The sequence below is a fragment of the Bidens hawaiensis genome, unplaced genomic scaffold (genome assembly GCF_021521415.1).
Source record: "Bidens hawaiensis isolate Kalapana, Puna unplaced genomic scaffold, B.hawaiensis_p1.1 tig00029600_1, whole genome shotgun sequence".
In the NCBI taxonomy this organism is placed as follows: domain Eukaryota; kingdom Viridiplantae; phylum Streptophyta; class Magnoliopsida; order Asterales; family Asteraceae; genus Bidens; species Bidens hawaiensis.
Window position 1 is genome coordinate 118,896 of NW_027494899.1, and position 21,227 is coordinate 140,122.

Here is a 21,227-nt window from a genome sequence, read left to right on the forward strand (position 1 = left end):
ACAATAGACTTTACTGAGTCTTTAAAATACGGTTGTTTAATATTATTATATCACACCCTTATTTTAACAAATTATAACTATTATCTAATCCTTTGTAAGCTTTAATATAGTATCACAAGTAGTATATTAGTTTTAACTTGCATTAAGGGGTTATAAGTTGTTTGGTAGCTTCTTAATGATTTCATTAAGTGTCAACCTCTGAATACGTCGAACTAGAATACGTTTGCTTCACTAAAAAAGTAAAAAGACCTCTTAATAGTTTATGGAGCATTTTAATGGTTAAGTTTCTAATACACCCAAGTATATATTCATTTAAAAAACGGCTAACTCACACACCCACTAATTTGACTTATAAATAAAAACCTTTTATACACAACATGCTATAACTCTCAACCACTAAAGGAGAAACATCGTATCAGTACGTCTTGGTACCATCATACTACAAACCTTTTGGAGGGAGTGTATGTATAACTCTCAACCACTAAGGGAGAAACATCGTATCAGTACGTCTTGATACCATCATACTACAAACCTTTTGGAGGGAGTGTATGTAAAAACTATAAATTGTAACCAATCATTTAGATCAATGTGATATTGCAAACAAAGTTAGCAAATCATCTTTACTTCTTATAATTTAATAATTTATAATGTGTTATCCGGTGCTCATGATGATCCATTGGCACAATAGCGAACCATTAGTCATATATGCGTGTTTAACACCAAAATAGCTTGTTGTAGCCTATTGTGGCTATGCACAACGGACCCAGGGCCGTCTTCGAGAACCTCTTAAAATTTTAGGGCCTGTGATGAGTTAAAAAACGGGCCCCTAAAATTGCGTTCTCACTTATGTAATAGATAATTTACAATTTTACCAATAAGTTTGTTTTTCAAAAGCCCAAAACAAGCAACTAATAATAAAAGTAATAAAATGTTATTAAAATGACATAAAATGAAAGTTTTTTCTATAAAAATTAGAACTGCAACTGTTGACTTCGAACCCACGACCTTTGTTTTCATAGTCCGAACCACTTTCCATTCAACCAAAAAATTATTTTGTAGGCTTTTGTATTAAAACAAAATTATATATAAAATTAAAATTTTATTTTTAACAATTATGGGCCTCTCGAGAGAGTGGGCCTGGGTCCATTACCCTCCCCGCCCTCCCCTTGGTCCAGGCCTAAACGAACCACTACCACATTTCTAGACTTATCAAGATCCAACAACGACCATAGATCGTATATGTGTGTTCAACCCAAAGATGATTTGTTGTGGCTTATTATTACTTGTATAACAAAACCAATCGAATAAAGACGTGACAAGGCTCATTGGTGGTAAATTTGTAGCACACGTTCAACAATTGTGGCGGTAATTACTAATACAATTAATTAAAAACATTTCATCAAAGGGCTTGTAGTATAATTATATCAATGTGTATACTATAGACGTTCAACCTCAAGACTTACACAGTTAAGCTTTAGTGTCGTAATAAATATTGATATAAGTTTAGGACTAGCTTTAGAAGGTGTGTAAGTCAATTCTTTTAAGATAATTTACAACTTATGAAAGCCATCAAAATAAAAAATTAGAAAAAAAACCAACCTTTAGATATGAAATAAGTATCAGTATATTTTGTTAACATCCCCAACTTGTGGCCTAGTGATAGAAGGCTTGGGTTATTCAGTAGAGACTCATCTTCGAATCCCAATTGTGTCACTTTTGGGTGAATATTGACAATGAATGATTTGAACTTGTGAAACAAAAACCAACAATTTGGTTTATTCATTTATTTACTTTTTTGTAAAAACCAAACCGAATTTATAATGTTAACTATTTTTTATTTTATATAACTTATAATTATTTAATAACTCACATATTTTATCCCAAACGTATAATAATTAATCAACCGGTTATTGATTAAAAAATGATTTAGGCTCAAATTCATTTTTTTCTACCCTAAAAATTTCAACATTAAATGACAAAAGCGAAACCGGACAGAATGCCCAAACCGAGCCATACACACCCCTTTTACTACACAGCAGAGCGTTTACAATTGAGAACCCTAACTACTCATATAGCACAAATGCAATTGAACTTCAATTAAAAAAGAAGAAAAGCTCACCAAATGCAATAGGATAAGCGGAAGAGGCGAACAGGAACAGTGGTGCAAAGCTTGAGAGAAGTGGCGGGATCTTCGGAGTAAAACCGGTTCGGTTTCGGTTCAGTTTTCGGCTCGGTTCGGTTAACCAATTTATTTGCCCGCCTCGAGAGTCAACTTATTAATCCAAGCGGAATTTCTAATTACTGAGGTTACGTCTGCGTTGGAGATATGGTTTTACTCGGTTGTTGGGGGGTTGAGTCACGCCTGAATCGTTAGATAAATTGAAATGTTGAAATCCCGCCGATAGACTCAGAAAACAAACATTGTTTGAAGAGAAACTTGATACAGTATTAACTAGGTTTAAAGTTGTCCAACTAAAATTAAGTATTTTATTTCTTTAAAATCAATCAACATTTAAGTAGTCATTTAACTTAATAAAAACGTTTACAAATGTTTTAAGTTCTAAACAAATAGAAGATATATGAATGTTGGTGAATATGATTATTATTATTTTTTATAACTTAAATTGAGCAGTTATGAAACTTATTAATTTTCATTATTACCTTATGCTCGAAGTTAATATCTTTTTTCAAAAGAAGTTATCACTAAATAATAACAATGATTCGTATATATTGTATTTATTTTTACTTTAAAGAGGTTTAAAACATTCAAAATAAAAGTTCACAAGATTAAAACACCTAATTAAAGTTTAGTGACGTTAAAATAACAAAGCACTTGTAATATTTTAGTGAAATAATCAGAAAACATTATTCTTTGGTGAAGTTTTTCTGTTCTTAAGATGATGTTCATTCTAGTGGTGCACAAAACTGGTCTTTGGGTCAACCGAACCGGTTTGAAGACTATTTACAATCGAATTAAAACATGTTGGACTCAAACCAGGTCTAGTTTAGAAATCGATTTATAAAGGAAAACCATACCGGATAGAGCCAGATCTGATGATATACCAAACCAATTTTGTACTAACGGATTGGATTGTGTTCAAACCGTTTTTACCCAGATGGTTACATGATTCGTTTCGGTTTTGATTGAGCAATAGTTCAATTTTAACCATTAGGAAAATGATATTGGGCCAAGCTACCAATATCTCAGGCTCAAAAACAAGAGGAGAAGAGCCCGTTTCAAATATGAAAATTATAGGCCCAACACATGTAACTAAAAGTCTAAAACTAGGTGGAAGCCCATCACCTTATAGAAATAGAACTAGATACCCATCACATTATAGAAACATACGCACTGTCGATATCTTATGTTAATAAACATAAAATCAATCTCTTTATCCTTCAGTATCATTATCCAAATGGAATGAGCACCTCTAGGCATAGCCCAGACTTATCCCTTTTATCTTTTTAATGACGACTCACACTTTACTTTCTATTTCTAAACTACACCAAGAGGGTAATCTACTCCAATAATATGATTTGAATCATAGTTTTCTCTTCAAAAGGTAGAAGTCTATACCACCCAATCAAAGCTGGAATAGTTGCTTAACACAAATATGATGACATGAACATGATAACATATGCCGTTGTAGCATCATAAAGAAACTCATAAGTTAAAACGTATTCCCGATTACGAGTTATAACATTACATCCACACCACATAATAACAAATCAAAAGTTTGTTATATTAAAAAACTAGGTTAGGTACCCATGTACAACACAGGTTTAACAAAGTTAAATTTATAAGTTCAATATATTCGAAATATTAAAGTTAAATAATATATTTTTTTTAATAACTGACATAATGTCACTAAAAAATATATTAATAGACGTGGTATAAGCCATATGACAAAGCACTAAGTTTAGTTGTATAATTCATTACATACACAATCGCTTCCTATACAAAAGGAACCTTCTAATTTCATTGACAGCAGCAACATGACATCCGTTTTAGCATAGAGGCCACCAATTTCAGTTAGAGAAAAAATAATGGGTAAAATAGGTAAAAGTATTACACTTGTGACTTGTTTACCTTGTTATCCGGTGTTTATATGATGAAACATTCATCATGGTGGTTGTTCTATAAATAAATACAGAAGTGCGCATTGAAGAAGCTATATTACATGGTAAATTATATGATTTATTATTAAGCAGAAAAGTACATTAAGAAGAACGACCTTGTACTCCTTTGACTCATATAAAGTCAAATGAAAAACAAAAATTTAATTGCCAACAACTTGTAGTTTGTGAAGAGTTGTAAATCATGTTTTTTGGGTGTTTGGATGTGGCTTATCATGAAGTTGAGCATCAATATTTAACGTCAAGAAACAAAAGTATATAAAACATTACTTCAAAATACACGATTACTAAAAAAATTCGGCAACTTACCTGAATGGTGTGAGGAAACAACTTCCAAATATTATTATACAAGATTATTATTATATTATAATTTGTATATTATAATACATGAGTTTCTATCTTCTGATCTATTATCCAATAACAAAATGAATAACAAGGAGGTAACTTATACTAACGAAGTTTCTTCAAATGTCCCACAAAAGGCATTCATTTTTAATTATTTACATTTTATTTAAAATTACCCGGCTTTCATCAAGCGTTTTATGAAGGGGTTTAGATTGGGCTATAGGTCTTTCTCATCTATGGTGGGTCCATGGCCATCTTCGAGAATTCAAACGCCTAAGACGAGTACTAAAAATGAACCTCGTATAAAACAAGAGAACGACGATAATTGTAACACGAACAAACAAAACACATAGTCATTTACTTATTGTAACAATCTCAAATACACAAAATAAAGATAAGTGATAAACAAAACAAAATTAAACGAACGAAGAGGCCCTCAGAATACTTCGAAGCAAAATTTCGTGCACTTATCACGAGACACCGGCCGAGCCCTGTATGGAGTCAAATACACTCGGCTACCAAACGAGTCACACACTCACCCACCGTTCGGCGATTCAAACTGTACGTCGTCGTTTTACAAACAATGAGATTCAATTTTGACTTACCGGAACCTACCACAAACACCAACACCAACACCAACAAAGCCCTAACCCTAACCCTAACACCAACACCACCGTCACAGTCACAGTCACAATCACCGTCACCGTCTACTCCGGCAACCGATGACGTGGATTGGCTTCCTCTTCAAAACCACCCCGTTTTCTCCACCTCCAATTCATCTTCAAATAATAATAATAATAATAGTATTATTCAGAGGAAGCGGAATCTTATGGCGTGGGACGGAGCCTCTCGCTTATAAATCGGTTATCAGTTTTTATTGTACCCTTGGTTAGGATTATGTTATAATAGGAAGTATATTTTTTGTAGGAATGATAAGAAATAATCTTGTCCATTAATTTTGACTATGGAGGGTTGAGATTGGTTTTGGTTATTAACCGGAGTTCACCGAACCGAAAACCGACAAACTAACGGAATAAATCGATTCATTTAGCTGAAAATCAGTTGGTTAATATATAGATTAACCGATAACTTTGGTTTTGCTAGGCTAATAACCGAACTGAACTGTGCACATCCCTAGACTTTAGCGAACTGTTCGGTAGGAAGTTCGTTTATGCTCTTTTGTTTAATAAACATGTTCGTTTAATAAACGTGAACAAGGAATGTCGTTCGGTTAACTAATTGAATAAACACAAACAGAGGCCAAGTTCGTTCAATTGTGTTCGTGAACATTTGATAACGTGTTGATTTACGTTCGTTAATGTTTGTTTGCTTATGTTTGTTCATTAAAAGTTTGTAATATCATCATATAGATTTAAGCAAAATTATTAACAATTAAATAAGTGTATACATGAGTATTATGTGATTATACTTTATATGTGAATTAACTTATGAGTATGAATGCTAAAAAAAACACCAACACAAACTTGGTAACTGACCGAACCGTTGACATTGACCATTCTCGGTTAACCAAATAAGATAAAGCATTGTTTGTGTTTGTGAACCGTTCACGGACAAGTTCATATATGAACGAATACGAAAATATAAATTTCGGTAGGTTAGGTGTTTGTGAACAGTTGCTTGTCTGATAAATACTTAATGGACGAACGCGAACAAGGCATTGTTCGGTTCAGTTTGGATCGTTTACAGCCCTATGAATAACCTGCGAATGTGTTTTGTACACTATAGGTATTGCGACCTGACGTGGAGCTTAATTTCACGGTAGATAGAATTACAATCAACAGACACGGATCAGCATTGCTCTTAGAAGGATCAAATGGATTATGTGTTATGTATCTGTATGGGCGTTCTTCATCAAAAGATAGTTCTGTTATATGCAGGTAATTAAATAAATATAACTTTTGGGTCTTAATTTTTTTCTGTTGTATTACTGCATCTCTTTCGAAAACACTTTCATTTTACTAATTTGCAGGACGATCTATGTTGGCTCGAATCTCTACCTCAACACGAACAATGCAATACGGACTTTGAAAGTTTCATGGCACCCTTATAGTGATACTCATCTTGGAATTCTATCTTCTGATTCAGTTTTCAGGTCTGCAATTGAGTTTTCATTTCTCATTGGTTGTTTTATTTAGTTGTAGTTTTTGACTGTATCTCGCATTTTGTAGGCTTTATGATTTGTCCTCAGCTATTGAGCAACCAGAGCAAGAATATTATTTACAGCCAGTTTCACGTGGTCGATCAAGGAATGCCTCATCAATATGCCCTGTTGACTTCTCTTTTGGTGGGGATCATTTGTGGGATCGATTTAGCGTATGTTGACTTTTAATTGTTTTTTACATGCTTTTGCTATATCGATTGCTCAACTACTTGTAATATTTGATTCTGCAGGTTTTTGTTTTGTTTAGTGATGGTGCAGTGTACATCTTATGTCCAGTTGTTCCTTTTGGGAGGTGAAGTTGCAAACTTATATATGTTTCCTTTTAAGCAATATGGTATGATGCTATGATCTCATTTATTTATGTTGTTACAGCGTGTACAAATGGGAATCTGTATTGGAGATATATAATGATGCTCAAACATTTGGACTAAATTCTGGTAGCTCAAAAGCCTCTAGTAATGAAACTCTGGCAATTTCTTGGTTAGAAGCCACATTTCCTGAACTGGCTAAACAAGCAGCAGAAGGCGGGGTTCAACCTGCACTAAAGTCCCATCCTTATGCTCTGTTTGACGCATCAGTTCCATTGCAGGTATCTCTTTTTAACTACTTTTAGTATTATTTAAAACAATCCTTAAAGCAGTTTTTATAAAATTATAGGGACCTTTGCATAAAGTGTACCATGGAAATGAAGAAGATTCTGAATTCAAAGTTACCGAGTGTGAGGGCCGAGCTGTCAGTTTTCTTTACAAGGCAGTAAGCAAAGATTCAATCCTTGTTACGGTTTGGAGCGGTGGGCAGTTACAAATAGATGCATTAGCTGATGAAATACAGCCTATTTGGATGGTGGGTAATCATCCACGTATCTCTGTTGATTCTCAAAACCGAATGGTCGGTTTTGCCATGATTTGTGAAACACAATCCAATGAGCTATCGGTTATGTCATTTGAACAATCGTCTGATAAAAACATCTGGTTGGGACATCCACCCCCGTTGTTGAAATTGGCCACTATTGATTTAGCCCTACCTGGGAAAACCGAGACCGGTTCCATAATTTCATTGTTTATTGATCCACTTATACCCGAGAGAATATACTGTGTTCATGATGGAGGTGTAGATTCAATAGTGTTGCATTTTCTTCCTTTCACTAATCAGAAGAACGGGATAGATGATGATATGAGACCGCCAACTGTGCAGTCGGTTCTCAATACGTGCCAGGTGGAATCCTCGTTGTCGTCTCTATATGGTTTTTTGGCGTTGGCGGATTCATTTGGATGTTGTTGGATTGTGGAACTCACGTCTGGTTTTGAATGCATTGTAGTTGGGATGGAAAGTTGGAATCTTTTGCTTCCTGCTCGAGTTGATAAAGAAAAGAAATATGAAAGTTTGGAAGAAAATGTTGGCACCGGAGATGCTACTATTATAAGTAAAGAATTACTCGCAGGCCCGAAAGTGGTTATTGTGCCGCCTACCTCACCGAACCCTGTTGCTGCCGACTCTATTGAAGGGAGGTCAACTCTTCATCAGTACTTCAAGCTTTTTCATGAAAACTATGTTGAGTATGCACATAAGGTAAGTTTAGGGTTTTGACCTTTTACTTACAAATTGGTAATAATATATATGTATATATATATATATAGGATCAGGATCATGTGAGAACCTTTTGGGAATTGAGAACTATGAAAACCATTTTGGACCACAAAAAAACCCAAAAATAAAAAAATCATAAAACAAAAAAAACACAAACATAAAAAAAGTAATAAAAACCAAAGTTCTTATTTATCACCCCGGTTTCTAAAAAAAAAAACCCTTAAAAAAAAACTCGGTTTAGCTAAATTATACATATATGTATAATATGTACACACATGTTTTTTTCCTATACACATGTATATTTTAAGGTAAATGATAATGTACATATGTGTACATTACGTAACTAGAGATTAAATGAAAGTATACATATGTGTATAGCTTTAATACGAATTAAAAAGAAAAAAAATCGGTTTTTTTTATTATACATATATGTATAATATGTACACACATGTTTTTTCCTATAAACATATGTATAATTTAAGGTAAATAATAATGTACATATGTGTACATTACGTAACTAGAGATTAAATGAAAGTTTACATATGTGTCTATACATATGTAAACTTATGATACATACTTATGATACATAGGTATCATAAGAATTTAAAAAAAAAAAAAACTTTCGGTCTTTTTTTTTTTTTTGAAACCAGAATGAAATATAAGAATTTTGGTTTTTTTACTTTTTTAAAATTTTTGTTTTTTTTTGTTTTATAATTTTTTAAATATTTTTTTAGAGGTTTTTTTAGTGGTCTAAAATGGTTCTCAAAGTTCTCAATTTGCCAATGGTTCTCTTAGGATCCTTACCCTATATATATATATATATATATATATATATTTTGGAGTTTGAAAATCTTGATGCTTTATGTGGTTTCTTAGGTTTACTTTGAGCTCAAACACCATGGACCGCAACTAAAGAAAATCATTGACGAACAACATGCTCGGTTACGTGAGGCACAACAAAAGCTAGCAAAAGTCGAAGAGAAACAAGAAAAGTTGGAAAACCGATTAGATCGTGCAATTGAGACTCATGGTATGTTGGAAGAACGGTTGATAAACCTGAGAAACCTACCAGGAATCCACAAGAAGCCATTGTCGAAAGCAGAGCGGGAGTTCAAGATGGAGCTTGGTAAGTTGTCTTCAACTATTATCTTTCATCTTGTTTGACCAAGCCATCCCATTTTGAAGATGGTTTTGTTTGTTTTATGCAGACAGATTTAGAGGATTAGAATTAGACGCGTTGCACACGACCATAGAAGCTATAAACGGTCGAATAAAAAGATACTCTTCTTTTTCTCCGCAAACCAAAAGACCGAATCAAAGAAGGCAGATTGCACTTGCAGGGAGGAGGAAGGGAAATGCTGAAGATGATGAGATCTCCCACCTCAAATCCGCTATCGAAAAGCTTTCTTTGGTCAACAGCGAGAACACCAAAAAAGTCAAACTTGTGGATTCGGCTTTGAGAAACCGCGAAAGCACAAGTTGAGGAAAGGTAACATGTTACAACTTCGTTCGAAATCAAGAATTATGTTATTACTAGCTTTGAAAGATTGTGAAATGCTGAATAACTTTTGTGTTGGCATTTTTGATATTGAGTTCAAGAAAATAGTAGTATTATTTTCATGTTATAGAATATTTAATGTGCTTATAAATTACTCAAATATCACTTCAATTAGTTTACACAAACAAAAGGTGTTAAATTTTAACACCCATGTTTTAAAAAAAAAGTGAAATTATATACCCTAATTTAAGTGCATGGTTTGGTTTGGGACCCAAAACTAAAATTTTGGTTTTTAGTTTTTTGAAAAGCGTTTAATTTTGTTTTCCTAATGTTGCCATTGCAGGTTGAAAATTTTGGGCTGATAAAAAATTGTCTAAAAAACAATGAACCTGGGTCTAAATTATATTGTTAAATAATAAATTGATTATACCATTTGACTAAAATAATATCTATTAATTTTCATTAGTTAGTTAAAATAAAAAACAAAAATCTATAAATTCGATTCGTTAATAACTAATTGATTAATATACTTATGGGCCAATTTTGATAAGTTATTGGGCTATGATATGTCACTAACAACCCTAATTGATTCATTGTAGGTTCCTGAACGCGAATCGTACACGGGAAATCTCTAACAACGCAGGTGCGGAATCCCTGCGTATATAGGTACGAGTGTAGATATTGTAGAGATTGAATACACGAACAATGAACACGAGCTATAAGGTAAACACGTTATATTGAATAACTAAACACGTGACAGTAGGTCACTGTTACAGAGAACAAAACGAAACAAAGCGTAACCAAAAACCCTAACTCCCGTTTTTTTTCTGTTTCGGCTGAAACAGTGTATTTAAACACGACAACTTCGCCACTGGCGAAGTTGTCAGTAACCTCGCTAAATCAGCAAGTTCGCCATAGCGAACTTGCTGATAACTTCGCTAGTTTACAAAACAAAACATAAACAAACCATTAACTATATTACAGACTCGATAACAAATACTAGACTATGAACTACTGACAAACATGTACCAACAGACTCCCCCTTGGCAGTAGCTTCATATCTTGATCTCTGAGTCTTGTAATCTTGCACTTTCACGCGTGCGCCCCTTCTCTCACACAAACCGACACAACTCCTTGATATTTCCTCGCTTGATCCTTCCAAGCAGGAATGTAGAAGATCTTCTTGTTGTTCAGCACTTCCAGATCAGCCTGCGATAGATTAACAAGATGCATCGGGTCATAAACCCGAAGAACTTCTTGTTCGTCCTCATCTTCCATAACCGCCTCAGCTGTCTCGCAATCCACATACCACCATTTCAGATCTGTTAGGACATTCTTGGGCATGACTCTCATTGGTACTTCCTTCAGATGTCGGACTGGTTTATACTTCATAACCATCCATGGTTTTCCGTCAGCCCTCATTCCCCTATCTTTATCTTCTATCAATCTTCCTTTCTGAGGCTTTAGCAGTTCAAACTTTTTGTCTTTGATGGCTTCTTTCCAGACGATCTTTTCAATAATTCTCGCCATATTATCGTTACTTCTGTTAATTAGCCCCAGTCTTGCTAACTCTTTCACCTCGCATTCCGGTAGGGAGTTTAGAGATCTCAATAATCTTTTAAAGTATTGAATGCCGTCGTACCTTTTGATCACAAATAATTTCAACTCTTTGTCGTACAACCAGCATATAATACCTTTCTTCGACTCTGCATAGCCCTTTATATTATACGTCTTTCTAAACATTGTTGGCACTGCAGGCTTCTTAGTTTTAACAAACCATTGAGCACACCCTTCTTTCCAATTTGGTTGCTCCTCCCATACCGTATCATCTACCACATTCTCATCCCCCAAATCTGCTCTTTCAACAGCTGGAATCTCATGTTCCACTGCGTCATCCACGATCTCTCCTTCTTCCAACACATTCACCACATCAATATTTTCTCCAATCCTTTCAATTTCCTCCACGGGCAACACATCATCGTCATCATCATTCACAAAGTCATCAACCTCCTCCTCATCTAACTCCTTCAAAGCATCGATGACGTCTTCAACATCAGCATCGTCATCAACATCCATAAACTCATCGTCTTCCTCATCATCCAACTCCTTTAAAGCATCGATAACGTCCTCAACATCAGCATCATCACCCATTCCAACAACAACATCACCAGCTACATCTGTAGACTCCCCCTCAGTTGTGGAAGCCCCAAGAGCCTGAGAGGTTCTTGGCAGCTCACCACCTGCACCCGAAGGTGCATTGGGATCATCGTCATGATCTTCTCGTCTTTTCGTTCTCAATTTTTCTTCTTTTAGTCCTCAGTTCATCGCCTCTATAGCTTATCTCCCCCTGAGATGCCAAGAACTCCTTCAAGGTATCTATTACGTTCCTATGCTCAACCTCAACCAGGAGTAATCAGTTAAAAAAAACATAAAACTATCTAAAAAAAATTTAAAGTATAAGGGATCAAATTTCAGTCTAGTTAAGGACTAGCACGTTTTAGAAAAGATCCTAACAGGAATCATACTAACTATGTGACTGTCACTTGGATCTGTGTTAAGCTGTATTATGACATAAAGAGACAGGTTGTAAGCATGTAAATAACTTAAATGGTTTTCATCGTTTCTGTGATACGGATTAAGGTTCAGTTAAGCTCAAAAATTTAAGATGGCAACATCTCAGAGATAATGATGTCTTCTATCTATTCTCAAAGCGTATTTGGCTATACCCAAGTCACCCCGAATTGACTTCGACCCATAGTGTCTGATTAACTTGTATATACTCGTTGTCTGCTTCCCGTTTTCTTCTTACTCCAAACTTGAGAAATCTTGAGAAGTCTCGGTTCTCGTCGTGATTGGCACTATTTCTCATAAGTACAAAAATGATACATGAATTTTTTTTTTTTTTTTTTTTTTTTTTTTTTTTTTAAATCAACATAAGTATTTACATCGGAGTACTAAACTACTGCAAGTCCCGAATCTGGATCACTGCAGTGTCTTTAAATGCTTTCTTCGCGGGAATCAGAACACTCACGGGCTCGTGTATGACTGGGTAGTTGCTTTTCTGCCTATCCTTCGAAAAGATATGTATGAAGACATGCAAAACTCTTAAGGAGTTTCCACATTAAATTCGAGTAAATTTAGGTTAGTATCACATACACTTTTACGCACCATTAAAATCACCATGACATACAATGACTGTTCTAAAGCCTTTTAAGCCTAATAACTTCACTAGTTAAGCACACATAATCAGTATAAATATCATTTTCCAAGGTTGGATCAATTTTCAATTTAAACATAGCACATTTACCTCAAAAGAAGTAATAGACTTGAAAAATAATTTCATTTCCCATAAAAAAAAATTTTGACTTCAATCGCCCCAATCATGTCAAAGTCATCAGGTAAACGGCTATCCTGAAGATCCATTGGATCAACTGGACCGACCACATACAAGTATGTGTCCTTCTTACTAAGAATGACCGACTAATTTTCAGCAACTGAAAGAAAAACATGTCAACACTGCCCCAGTTACTTTCAGTCTTCCGGTTAAAGGCTATCCTCATTTCCTAAATCGAAAACAAGGACCAAAACATATCCGAGGAGATGTCCATCAAACTGAGGTAACCGACTAATTTTAAGCAATAGTGACGTTTTTTTTTTTTTTTTTTTTTTTTAAATAAACACAAAAAAAACATGGTTACTCGTGATTGAGCTTCAGCTCTTCAACAAGGTTCATATTTTCTAACGTCATCTTCCCGTTATATACCGTATCCCTTCCTGTTATTTTGCCTCCACTCTCACTGGCAAAACTGACTCTCGCTCCTTGAACAGGTTTTAAATCTTGTAACAAATTTTTTGTTACCAGTCACGTGCCGGGAACAGCCACTGTCCACAACCCAAAGATTATTGGAAGCCCTGTTCAACTGTTCCTGCACAAATAAAATAGATTATTAAAATTTGGGGACCCAAGACCTCTTGGTCTTGGGTCGATTAACCTTCTCAACCGAACTCACACACCTTGGCTGACCAAAGTTAGCATTAGAAAAATTTCCACAAGTCCTAACAGGATACCTCCTTGGAGACTGATAGTGAGACCAACCAAAACGACGCACATTAAGAGACTCAAAAGAATTATAGCATCTGGTTTGTTTATTAGTGTAAAAACGAGATGTGTTTGTTTGAAAACCAGTATTATGTCTCAAATTTGAATCATTCAAACGATTACCAAAAGCCTTAGTCTCATTTTTCGAGGGCCTCACCTCTCTGATGCGTTGCTTCAGAGGGCAATCAGCAACAAGGTGCCCTGTTTTATTACATCTAAAACAACACCTATACTCCTTTTTCTTTTCAAAAGGTGTTTTAGATGTGGAGGGTGTGTTACTGTCAGTTCGTCTCACATAAGGTGGGACGTACGGATTGAGTGGAGAACTCTTTTTAGAAACTTCAATTTTATCTCCATCGGTGGGTAAACCTACCTTCTCTTTTGTCTGACCAGATTCGGACAACATATCCGAATCTGATGAGACTGGACTTGATACAGAAATATTCACACTAGAAACAGGCGAACTTGTTTCGCCACAGCTAACACTTGGTTTGACACTAGTAATTCTAATTGGGGTTGACTGAGCAATCTCAAAATCAACAGATTTTTGAACACTTGGATTATAAGTGTAATTATGGTTAAAGGGTGGTGGAACCTCGTGGTATCCGATTCCTGCCCTCTTTGCAGAGGTACTTGGATCACTCACAAGGTGATCAAGGATAGCCGAGGAGTTTCTGAACTGCTCAAGTTTGCGGTTCAGTTCCACCACCTTTACCTGGTGGTCAGCAATCTGTTTATCTCTATCAGCAATCAATTTTGTCTTTTCTTCCAAAACCTCATAACTAAGATCAATAATTTCTATTTTCTCAGCAAGTTTAGTTTTAAGACTTTTAATGTCTTTTTCACAAGCCTTTATCTTAACTTTATAACTGTTTTCTCTTGCTTTAATGAAATGGTGATCTTCTTTAACAGTTTTAAACTCAGCATCTAATTTGACATACTGATCAGTTATATTGGTTAGTTGCTCAGTCAAATTTTCACAATTAGCACAAATAATTTTGGGACATACCTTGGATCTACCATCCTGATCGTTCGCCATGAAAGCAGTTTCTTCTTCATTTGCTTTCTTCTCTCCATCAACCTTCTCAACTTCTACAGCTTCAGTCTCAGCCATGTGTGCTTGTTCACCCAAACCACTTGAGTGTTGGTTCCAGTTGTATTCTCCTGCCTCTCTGGTTAACATGGCATTGATCTCGCGGTTAATTCCAGAGTGTTGGTTAGGCCTAACTTGTCCCCGTTCAACTCTCTCATTCCTACATTCCCTAGCAAAGTGCCCGAACTGTTGACAATTGTAGCACCTTACTTTTGATTTGTCAAATCCAGGCCTACCACCAACAAACTTTCTTCCTGTTTTGTTCATAAAACGTTTTACCCGTCTCACGATCATTGCCATTTGCCATTGCAAATCCATTTCTTCCAAATCGTCAGCATCAATCTGGTCATAATCCTCATCAAGAACGGCAGGGTCCACAATCTTCCCCTGGATATAATTCTCGTATGAAGCAATAAATGAAGCGTAGACTGCAAACTGCTCTTCAGCAGATTTTACACTCATAGGCATCTTGGTGTAATTATTGCTTGTGGGACCAGCTGAATAACCACTTGTAGAGGATTGAGGCTTTGAAGCACTAGATCCTCCAGCAACAAAACATACGTCCCCATTTGAGTTCACAGAAACATTTCCTTCATGTGCTGAGTCAGAACCTGACTCCCCCTTCGAATAAAATGCAGCAGATTCAGGCCTTGAACTTGAGCCTGAGTTAACTTTAGCACCATACATACCAGGGTCTTGTATCTGGTCTGTGGGTGTCTCCTTTCGAACCATATTTAGCTCATACGTTCTGAGCTTGTTCACTGCAGTTTCTAAGTCACAGTTAGGAAAGTCTTTGTCTTCCCTCATTAACACGGTATACATTTCCCACTTCGGTGGGAGAGCATCTAGAAGCTTTTCAACGATCTCCTCCTCTCGATAGGCAATTGAATAGTTGCTAAGCTCTGTCATTAAGTGATAGTATCGGGTGATAATATCATCTAAGGATTCATTCTTCAAATATTTGAAGACGGAGAATTGGGTTTTTAAAAGTTTAATTTTTGAGGCACGTATACCCACGTTCCCCTCGAATCTGTTTTCCAGAGCATCCCAGAGCTCTCTTGCAGAAGTGTACTTTCGGAATGTATGAAGAACTTCTTGAGGTAGTGCCATAGTAATAGCAGCATGGGCCTTACTCTCAGCCTCATACATTTTCTTCTCCTCGTCATCCATCTTACTGTACTTCTTCACCACATCACGTCCTTCGTATTGCATGGTTGGAGGTACATATCCATCCTGCATGCACACCCACATCTTGGCGTCCTGATATTTGATATACTGGATGAACCTGTCCTTCCATGCCACGAAGTCCGTTCCCTTCATCAACCTCGGGGCCTTAGTGGCTGACCCCGCCTCTACCTCCATCTTGACTAAATCTGAGATGTTAATCGCGGACATCCTTGCGAAAACCTGAAAAACCTGAAAAACACACAAAAAAAATATTAAAACAGCTCAGATGGCGAAGTTAAGAATAACTTCGCTGGAAGTTAACTTCGCTGAACAAGAACTTCGCTGGATCTTAAATTCGCTTGGCTTGGCGAAGTTAAGAATAACTTCGCTTAGAATGAGCGAACTTAGGATGTAAGCGAAGTTGGGTGGTAAGCGAAGTTACGGATAACTTCGCTTTGGCGAACTTATGAGGTAAGCGAAGTTGTGGTTAACTTCGCTAATCCTTATATCTTCGCCGAAACCCTAATCTCCAGTGACGGCAACTTCGCCTGAATTCAGCAACTTCGCCCGATGAACGGTAACTTCGCCCGATGAACACGAAGAACAGTTCAGATCTGAAACTCGGATTTTAACGAGAATTTTGAAGGTTTAAAGGCTTAAACACACTGGTAGGTAGCTAGAATGAATAAACACACCAAAAACTCGTCCCGGTAACACCCGAAATGAAACGAAATCTACACCCGCGTGAAATCCCGAACCTCACAATCGAGCCGATGGCTCTGATACCAATTGTAGGTTCCTGAACGCGAATCGTACACGGGAAATCTCTAACAACGCAGGTGCGGAATCCCTGCGTATATAGGTACGAGTGTAGATATTGTAGAGATTGAATACACGAACAATGAACACGAGCTATAAGGTAAACACGTTATATTGAATAACTAAACACGTGACAGTAGGTCACTGTTACAGAGAACAAAACGAAACAAAGCGTAACCAAAAACCCTAACTCCCGTTTTTTTTCTGTTTCGGCTGAAACAGTGTATTTAAACACGACAACTTCGCCACTGGCGAAGTTGTCAGTAACCTCGCTAAATCAGCAAGTTCGCCATAGCGAACTTGCTGATAACTTCGCTAGTTTACAAAACAAAACATAAACAAACCATTAACTATATTACAGACTCGATAACAAATACTAGACTATGAACTACTGACAAACATGTACCAACATTCATTCACCTATATATACAATCACCGGCTATCATTCATCAAACGCACAATTAGTAAGCCCCACTTTAACCTTCATTATTTACCTGCAACCTTTGTATGGCGAATCCGTTTCCTGAGGATATAATATTCGGAATATTGTCAAGACTGCCTGTAAAATCATTGGCTCGTTTTCGGTGTGTATGCAAATCATGGTTCAAGTACATCAACGATCCTTACCTTCATACCATTCATGTCAAAGAACCCACACCAATATTCTTTCAACTTTATGTCAAAAAACTCACACCAATAGGGTTTCAACTTTCTCCAGTTAATGTTTGGGGTTACATCAAGATCAGTTTTTTGCATGGTACTACTAGTCTGCGAAAGAAGCCGGTTTTGGAGTTGGATTTTATGGCTCGCTTCTTCGATTGTTTGCTTGTTGGTTCATGTAATGGGCTAATCCTGGTGTGTAATGAGCAAGACCCCCGTGACTCTGAAGGCATTCATCGGGGCGTCTTTCGGTTTGCACTTATCAATCCTCTCAGTAAAGAGCGCTGTCATTTGCCACCCATCCCAACCAAGATGACTGGACTAATTGACTTTCGCAGTCCATACTACTGGGCATCAGGGTTTGGTTTTGACGATTCCACCAACACTTTAAAGACGGTGTTTTTCGCTAACTTAAACCTAGAGGCTTATGTGCCATGCACCATGGTTCATTCTTCGGGATCGAGCTCTTGGCGAGAGGTTGCCCAAAACCCTGCTTATCCGATAAAGGGTGGAGGGGTATTTGCTCATGGACGTTTGTACTGGTTGGCAGAGTCGTTCACATTAGTATGGTTTGATGTGAAGAGGGAGGAATTCGGGTTAATCGACCCTCCCAAACCAAAAGGAGACCGTTGGTTTGACTATAATGAGTTGGATGAATTAAACGGTCAACTTGGATTTTCGTATTACGGCCCCTTTGGCATCAAGACATGGATATTGAAGCAACACGAAGAATGGGTGTTGCACCGTTGCTTTGATATCAGTCCTATTCTGCCACCACCGTATGAGGAATATGATTTGGAAATTTTGGGTTGTTGGAACAACGATGGGGACATATTATTGATGGGCTACATTTATCAAACGGAACGGTTGTTTGTTTACACCCTCAAAAGTGGTGATCTGCGAGAAGTTGATTGCGCGGATGCATCTGGAGGATGGATCCGAATGTACCAAAGCAGCAGCTTGTCTTTGCTCCCCACAAGTGCTTGATCATATGAACTTCTAATATTTCAAAATCTTTGTTCTTGTTTGTTAGTATAATGGATTACCTTTTTTGGCTTTAGTCCATTAGTTTTTAGTATGGATTGGTGGTATGAATTGCCTATTTGTATATTCACAACCAACTTTGACAAGTAACTAGAAATTTTCCCGTCGCGCGTTGCGGCAAGGGCACGTTTTGTTAAAGACGCGTACGTCAGGTTTTGAACCAACAAAAAGGGTGAATCATTCGATGGATACATAGACCCTGGGTCAGAAGATAAAGATTGTTGAGGGCCCACTTCTATATTATCTAGAAAACATGATGACGTCACCCTGTATAATCCATGTTAGTCTTTTCTATTTTTATATTTCTGTTTCTTTTGAATGTGATCCTCATACACCATCCCCTGCTAAGACAGGACATGTATATACGTCTCGTATAGGCATATACGGGCATGACTGACATGGGACAAAAAACAACATTTTTGCAGCCTATACAACCTTATAGACCTATACGAGCCGTATAGGCATTTAATTGCTCGTATTGCTCCCTGACACCACCCCCTGGCGACAGGACATGTCTTTACGGCTCGTATAGGCATATACGGGCTGATAGGCTACGCATGACTGACATGGAACAAAAAAACAACCTTTTTGCAGCCTATATGACCGTATAGACCTACATGAGCCATATAGGCATTTAATTGCTCGTATTGCTCCATGACACACCATAAAACCTATACGACCGTCTATTGCACCATGTGTTTAGAACATAATGTATTTCGGGGTGCATTTTTATTTTTATATATGTGGATCAGATGTTTATCAGTGTGTTTTGACAAAATGTTTTCTTGTTTACTTAATCATTGATTGATTATTATGTATGGAATATTATAAAGTGTAACATTATATAATCTTAAACGAAGGTTCTCGGTATACAACCACAAAGGAGAGCAGCTAAAATTGCTAAAAAAAATATGTTGCAAGTCAGATAATAAATCTGAATGATGGCTATATAGGATGTTAAAGTCATAAATCACATAAATCTATGGTCGTAAAAAATTTGTGTCCAAAAAATTGTCTATACAACCATATAGGGCTATACTATACGAGGTGTTATACGACTGACGACATCCGACAAAAACTGGCACGATTCAGGTGCTATACGACCATATAATCCTATACGAGCCTTATAGGAAAAAAAATGATGTGTGAGGATCTCTAGTGATGTGGGAAGATCTTAACCCATTTATAAATGTGAAAACACGTTATGATACTTTCAGCCTTTTCAACTCCCAAGCCCTAAAATTTCTAAATTTTTTTTTGTAAACTTGTTTATAGCGTACCACTTGGGGTAACTGTTTCCGTCATTAGGAGTGATGCTTGGTTTATTCTTATAAATTATTTTTTATTATTTCTACTAGCCTATGATACTTTTCTTTTTGTTCACGTTTTTTTATTTGTTAAAAATTATTAAAAAATTATATTATAGACTTATAATACTTTAATATTTTATTTTTTTATATATCAATCCATTATAATAGATTACTTAATTTTAAATGTCATGAAACTAAGCACCAATAAACTGTTATTTATATTATAATAAATTTAATATTCATTTTATTGGAAAAATTGCATTAGTTTCTCAACGGGGTTAGGTGAATTTACAAATGTACCTAATAAAATTACTCAAAAATCTTAATTAACATTATTAGTTATATTCGGTCATTACCCTTCTTTTGTTTTCTACAATAAAATTTCACATTTCTCTTATAATTGCAAAGATAGTTGTAAGTAGGAACATAAAACCACTAGACCAAAAAAGTTATAAGACAGTTATTGACCTTCTAATAGTTAAATCTGCATATATCAAAACACTATAAGAAGATGTTTGTTAGTCAGGAACTGACAACCTGAGTTCAAATCTTTGGTCATTTTTGTGTAAATCTTTTATTAGATAGAATGAATTGGGTGTCATCGTAAAAATAAATGGTCGGGAACAATCAAGAAACTATATTTGAAAAAAGATGGATGGATATTGGGGGGTCCGTTAGTAGATAAGTTTTCTCAAAAGGATGTTTGTAACAAGATTGATGAGACTAATGATCTCGCTTTTGCCATAAGTTTAGTGGCAAGTCAAGTGTCATGGCTCGGTCTTTCTTTGATGACGGGTTTTAATCATGGTGAAATGATGGATTGATTGGAAACACTAAAAGTTCAAAATGAAAAAAAGAAAGAAAGAAAGAAGAAGAAGAAAAAAGAAAAGGAGGAGGAATGCTTATTTATTATAATTAGATCATTTTTAACTTTTAATCAAAATTTCGTTTTCACTAACAAATGATATTTTTCCTTAGATTTCACAACCAACACACTATTTTGATTCATGCATTTCCAGTCTCCATTTATTTGGAAGTGGGATTTAGGACCCCGCGCTTCTCGACGGGGCCGTTAAATCGGAAAAAAAACATACGTAAAAATGTTAAATCATAAACTCACTGCAAGTCGACGTGAAGTCAGTATATATCAAGTTACGACATCGAAAGTAAACAAAAGAAATAAACCCGTCAATGTCAAAATACAACCAATTATCATATATAGAACCAAAAAACCAGGCATGTGACAGCTGCAAACCAACACAAATTCTGTTAATATCAGCGGTACC

The 21,227-nt window shown here is 36.1% G+C and overlaps 2 protein-coding genes across 2 annotated transcripts; both read left to right on the forward strand.

Moving 5' to 3' along the window:
• Positions 1 to 6,218: 6,218 nt before the first annotated feature.
• Positions 6,219 to 9,829, forward strand: LOC143579098 (nuclear pore complex protein NUP88-like). The gene is made up of 8 exons (XM_077062490.1): positions 6,219 to 6,380; positions 6,473 to 6,595; positions 6,672 to 6,816; positions 6,895 to 6,956; positions 7,037 to 7,253; positions 7,322 to 8,233; positions 9,128 to 9,377; positions 9,460 to 9,829. The coding sequence occupies exons 1-8, from the start codon at positions 6,331 to 6,333 to the stop codon at positions 9,732 to 9,734; spliced, it is 2,034 nt and encodes a 677-aa protein (XP_076918605.1). The 5' UTR covers positions 6,219 to 6,330; the 3' UTR covers positions 9,735 to 9,829.
• A 7,605-nt stretch (positions 9,830 to 17,434) lies between these two features.
• Positions 17,435 to 18,574, forward strand: LOC143579090 (F-box protein At2g23160-like). The gene has a single exon (XM_077062489.1). The coding sequence runs from the start codon at positions 17,435 to 17,437 to the stop codon at positions 18,572 to 18,574; it is 1,140 nt and encodes a 379-aa protein (XP_076918604.1).
• The last annotated feature ends 2,653 nt before the right edge of the window (positions 18,575 to 21,227 follow it).